At 26.0% G+C, this 5,430-nt stretch overlaps 1 protein-coding gene across 1 annotated transcript; it reads right to left on the bottom strand.

Annotated features, from left to right (window-relative positions):
* Positions 1–1,003: 1,003 nt before the first annotated feature.
* On the bottom strand, positions 1,004–3,502 carry LOC112799926 (uncharacterized). The gene is made up of 6 exons (XM_025841918.3): positions 2,962–3,502; positions 2,786–2,884; positions 2,670–2,711; positions 2,433–2,580; positions 2,071–2,172; positions 1,004–1,306 (listed from the first exon to the last, which is right to left on the bottom strand). The coding sequence occupies exons 1-6, from the start codon at positions 3,208–3,210 to the stop codon at positions 1,257–1,259; spliced, it is 690 nt and encodes a 229-aa protein (XP_025697703.1). The 5' UTR covers positions 3,211–3,502; the 3' UTR covers positions 1,004–1,256.
* Positions 3,503–5,430: the final 1,928 nt, after the last annotated feature.

Raw genomic sequence — 5,430 nt, 5'->3', positions numbered from 1 at the left:
ATAGATAACCATCTCTTATCATGTTTTTGTGGTGGCAAATCGTGTAACATGGTTTGTAAGTTTGTCTTGTAAATTATAGGTTTTGCATTGGCAGGTCTTCTAAGAGTATTCTTCATGCTTTTTGAACTCCTTTTAAAAAAAATCTAAACATAGTTAATATAATTTGGTTAAAAGAAAAATATAGTTTAATTCACAGCATATATTAGCATTATTTTGATGAGTAATTTATAAATATTTTCATAATACTTAAAGAGTTAAAAAATGTACTTTAATAGAGTTAATTTGACTTTTTTTATAAAAAATAGTGCTAAAAAATAATAATTTAAAATAATTTTATTTAACTTAACAGGTACAATTACATATGTATTATATATAATATTATGTATTTATTTTAATCATATATAATTAATTAATACAAATAAAAGTAAAAAAAAGTAAATTATGACTACCCATCTTTGACTTCCAGACATTTTCAGACAAGAATCTCACTAAAGAAGTAATTGCACATAATATAACTATATAAGCATTATAGACAAGCATGGCATCAGAGATAACGGCAAGATTTTAACTAATGCAATAGAAGTATAGAAGGCTTACCACTGGATCAAAAACGATAAATATTGATGGATGCAAATATGGTTTGTTGTAAATAAAAAATATTCTACAAACACAAAATATTAGATATTATTTTGTGTGTGTGTGTGTGTGTATATATATATATATATATATATATATATATATATATATATATGTGTGTTATTTTATATATTTTTGTAATAAAATAATTATTCACCAAAATAATCAACTTTGACAAGCAAAATAATTAAATATATTATAACAAATAATTAAATCTTTTAAAACACCATAATCAAACAATTTTATAGACACTGACTACATATTTTTATGTGATAGTTAATTAATTGGTGAGTGGTGACTTAAATTTTAATGTTTAGGTAACTTGATTCATCAATTCTTAATGGACCGGATATTAAGTACACACAAATTGTAAACGTAACACTTATTAAATAATCATATGAATCACATTCTCCATAACAACAGCCGATAACATCTTTGATTAAGTCATTAATAGCATAAACCTACCCCTCTTTCTTTCGTGTCATTTTCTAAACAATCTTACACCATATAAAATAGAAAAGAGAAAGTGCTATGACGCATGATGGCTGATGCATTGTTCAACTTACATGATGATGATAAAAATGCATCTCACATCATCATCATAACAGTCTCTTGCTTGCTTAATTAATCTTCTCAATGAAACCGAGCACAGTTTCAACACTCTTATCATCTGCAAATAAAAGGAATTGAATTGAAGCAACCACCAAACAAATTAAAAATCTCATGCTTCTTTTCACTACTTTTATATGCATAAAACTAAAGTGCAACAAAGCTACTAGCTACATTATTCAACAAGATTGTGGCAAATTATTGTACGTGTCTGCAAGGACGTAGAGGAGACGCGTATAGGCATTTGACTCTTGACAATTTTGAAAATCTTTCAATTACCTAAAAGGTTTTAAATTAAAAAAATATATATATTTAAAATTCATACTACTATTGACTTAATTCATTAATCTTATATTTTAATAAAATAAAACTTTTCGATCAACAATTTTTAAATTTAACATTCTAATTTAAAGATAAGTTAAAATAAAATCAAATAAAATTTATTAGATATGGCCATGATTCGATCATAATTAATCGTATTATGTGTATATAAAAAAAATATCAAAATTTATCCATATAAAATATATATTAAAAATAAATTAAATAAAATATATATACACAAATATATAGCGAGTGATTTGGTCAATAATTTTAATGTCCACTTAGTATTTTTATTTCAAAAGTCAATCCAATTTCTCTCCATTTCTGAATACATATATTGACTTCACCTAAGATTTAGGACTTAGCTAATAACTAATATATTCAATACTACCTTTACATAGTATATTTTGTAAACTACAACATTAACTTCTCTTAGAGGTTTTTAAATTTTTAGAATTAGGAAATTCAAGAAAAGGATGGTATATGTAATGGTATATGACTAACCAAGTCTGGGAACAGTGTGGCCTCTTGGGTGATGAATCACAACAGGATCCAAGAATGCCTCCCCCAATTCAGTGCTCTCCTGCTTCATGAAATCCGTTTCCCCTTCACCACACATCAACTCAAAATGTATCAATTTTAATTTTTTTTTTTACTTTATTATTCACATTGTACACAATTATCATTGTTTGTCTATACTTTTTCATATCAGAAATTTGGAAAGACCATTTTAAAAAAAAGCATAACAAACAAGATTAAATTCAAAAATAAAATGGGATAAAAAAATATTGTTTTTGATGGAAAGGAGAAAGAGAGAAGAGTAGCAGAAAAAATGAGTGAGTTGAGAAGAAAGAGGAGACAAGTACCTATAAAGTGGATAGAGGGTATATCAATTGGTTTTGAGAATGCATTAGAAGCTAGTTTAGGAGCTCCAAACTTGTTTCCACCAAACTTGGCTCCTGATATCAAAATCAAGAACTTGATCTTGTTCTTTACCTTCCCAAGTGCTATACCCTATATTATCACCGTCATCATCATTCATCATTCATCACTCTAATCTAATCAAATCAAATTTAAGATGCGTGTCTTTAATTATATAGTACCTGAGCCTGCATTCCAGGCAATGCTGCCGCCAAAATTGCGCCCTGATCCAGATCCAATGATTAGACCAAACGAAAATAAGTATTTGAATAAAAAATATTTTCGGGGTTTCGCTTACCTGAGAGAATCCAAGTAAGCCATCAAAAGGACCATTTTCCACCATGAAATCTTCAACGTATGCTAAGCATTCTTCGAAGTTCATGTACTCCGAGAAATCCTGTGACACAAATTTAAGCCTTAGAGAGAAGATTATTATATATGCATCGTTGAATTGAAGATATAATTAGTTTGAACCTGGTTGGCTTGGAACCATTCAAAGTAAGGAGGATCAAAAATGGCTTCAACATCTGATTTTCCTTGTGCTGGGAACTTTGCATCGAGGAAAACGAGGTCCAGCTTTTGTGTTACAGATTGGGGCCATCGTGAAACAAGTTTGTTGAGGATTTCACCGCTGGTCCTGAACCCGTGGAGGCAGAGGACTCTGGGTTTTTTCTGGGTTTGATGTCTGTCCATCATTCGACACTGATGCGACTTCTTTTCCATTCTCTCTGGGGGAATTTATTTCTTAACTACTCGTGTATTTGATTTTTTTTTTTTTTATGATACTATTTAATATTGTTTTAAAATAAATATATAGTTCAATGGTTTTCTAATTCACACATAGTTATTAAAACTGTATATTTTTCACCAATAGCTATTAGAACTAGATCAGACCAACTCATAAACCGATAATCTGATCGTTTTTGCGATTAAACTTTTAGTCTCCTACAAGCTGCCATTCTCTCGTAAGCCTTATACATATTCTTCACTAATTAGTTCTGAGCAATGTAAAACTTCATGTCCCTTTAATTATATTTTTTTTATATTTATTTAATTTTAATTTTATTTTGTATTTATTCTTTTTTAAATTAATATTTTTTAATTATACATAATTTTTAAATTAATAAAAAGACAAAAATATCTTTTATAATCATAATATTTTTTGAAATTTTATAATTTTTAAATTAACTAATGTATTATTAAAATTCAAAAATAATATTTAATTTAATACATAACAAAGAAATAAAAATAAAAAATTATATAATTATTTAATTATAATCAAATAAATTAGTTCAATCAATAATCTAATAGTTAAACTAATAATCTAAAAACCTAATATTTTAATCAAATTAATTATTAATTCGGTTCTGATAATAATTAACTATACTACCACCACCATCATTCTTATTCTCTTTAACAAAACTTCTACATTCCCTACCTCCAATCCTCCATTATATTGTGCTACCACACTAAATAATAAGCTTTATCATCATAAGTTAAGAGACGTATCTTAGGTATTATAAGGTAGTGGGTCAAGTGACTCATTAAAATTTAGAAATGTATTTAGTAATATATAATAATATTATTTATTTGGTCTCATAAAAATTATTTTAATAAATTTGACTCTATATAAAAAATTATTGTTATAAATTAATCTCACAAATCCTTTGGTTAACTCAATTATTTTCTTAAAATTATTTTAAAATTAAGATATTTTATCAAGTAGTTGATATATAGACAACTTTAATATTTCAACAATTATTTTACAAAAATAAATATTAAGTTACTTTTTAGGTACTTTGCTTAAATTTAAGAGATTTATTTTACTATTTGATAAGGATAAATTGATATTGTTATGTTAGTTTTATCTGTTGAATTTTTTTCAACTTATTTTTTAGCATTTGATAGTCAACTTGATAACTTTTTATTAGATATATTATATATATGCAATCTAAATATCAATTATCAAATTTAAATAAATTTTGTGTTTTTTTTATAATTTTTAAAAATGAAAGGATGTTGATCTGATTTGCTGTTGTTGTTTTTTTTTGTTTAAATTAGCTTCGATATTATTTGTAGCAATATAGTTGAAAAATTCTCTGTTATAAATATTATAAAGTTTTTTTTTAATTGTATGCAAGTTGAATTTTTAAATAATTATTTAATAATATATATAAAAATAAAGAATTATAAATTTTTAAAATGAAATGATTGTTAAAATGAGAGAATAAAGTTCTAATATACTTTGAATCAAGATGGCAAGGTTTAGTGCACATTATGGAAGTTACAAGTTTATTAAGAATTAATATGGTATTTCAAGAAAACTATAGTCTTTAAATAATTAAAATTTTAGTGCCTTTTTTTTTTGTCAGAATTTTAGTGCTTTTAAAATTGATTAAAGAAACCCTAACCTACCTTTTTTTTGTGTTTTGTTTTGGACAGAGTACTTGATGTACTTTAAAATATCCAATAACTAAGTATTATTCTTGTTCGTATCTAATTTCTTTAGTTTTCCAATGGGTTTCCGCCCAATATAAAGCTAGCTTGTGAAACTCTCGATACAAAGAAAAATGGATATGTTCAACGCCGTTAGGCTGCTGGGTTTGAATCTCTTTTAGCCTTTGGGTCTTATTATATGTGAATATATGCTACGAAAATATTATACCAAAAAATAATTCTACGAAAAATTATTGACATGCGAGTGTCTTTATTTTATCCAGGTTTCTTTAAATTGATTAAATGCAATATGTAATTCAGTGTGCTAATCCCTCGTCCTTATACCCTGTATTATTACTCCATTATATTTTGCATGGACTTCATTGTACTGTCTATATGTGTGAAACTTGAAGTAAGTTACAATTAAAAAGAGTTACATATTTAGATAAGAATATGTTAAGAGGTTACTCTTTAAAATGAATGAATTGAATTTTACTAGTGATATTA

This window comes from Arachis hypogaea, chromosome 5 (genome assembly GCF_003086295.3).
Source record: "Arachis hypogaea cultivar Tifrunner chromosome 5, arahy.Tifrunner.gnm2.J5K5, whole genome shotgun sequence".
NCBI lineage: Eukaryota > Viridiplantae > Streptophyta > Magnoliopsida > Fabales > Fabaceae > Arachis > Arachis hypogaea.
This window is presented reverse-complemented; position numbering and strand designations above follow the sequence as displayed.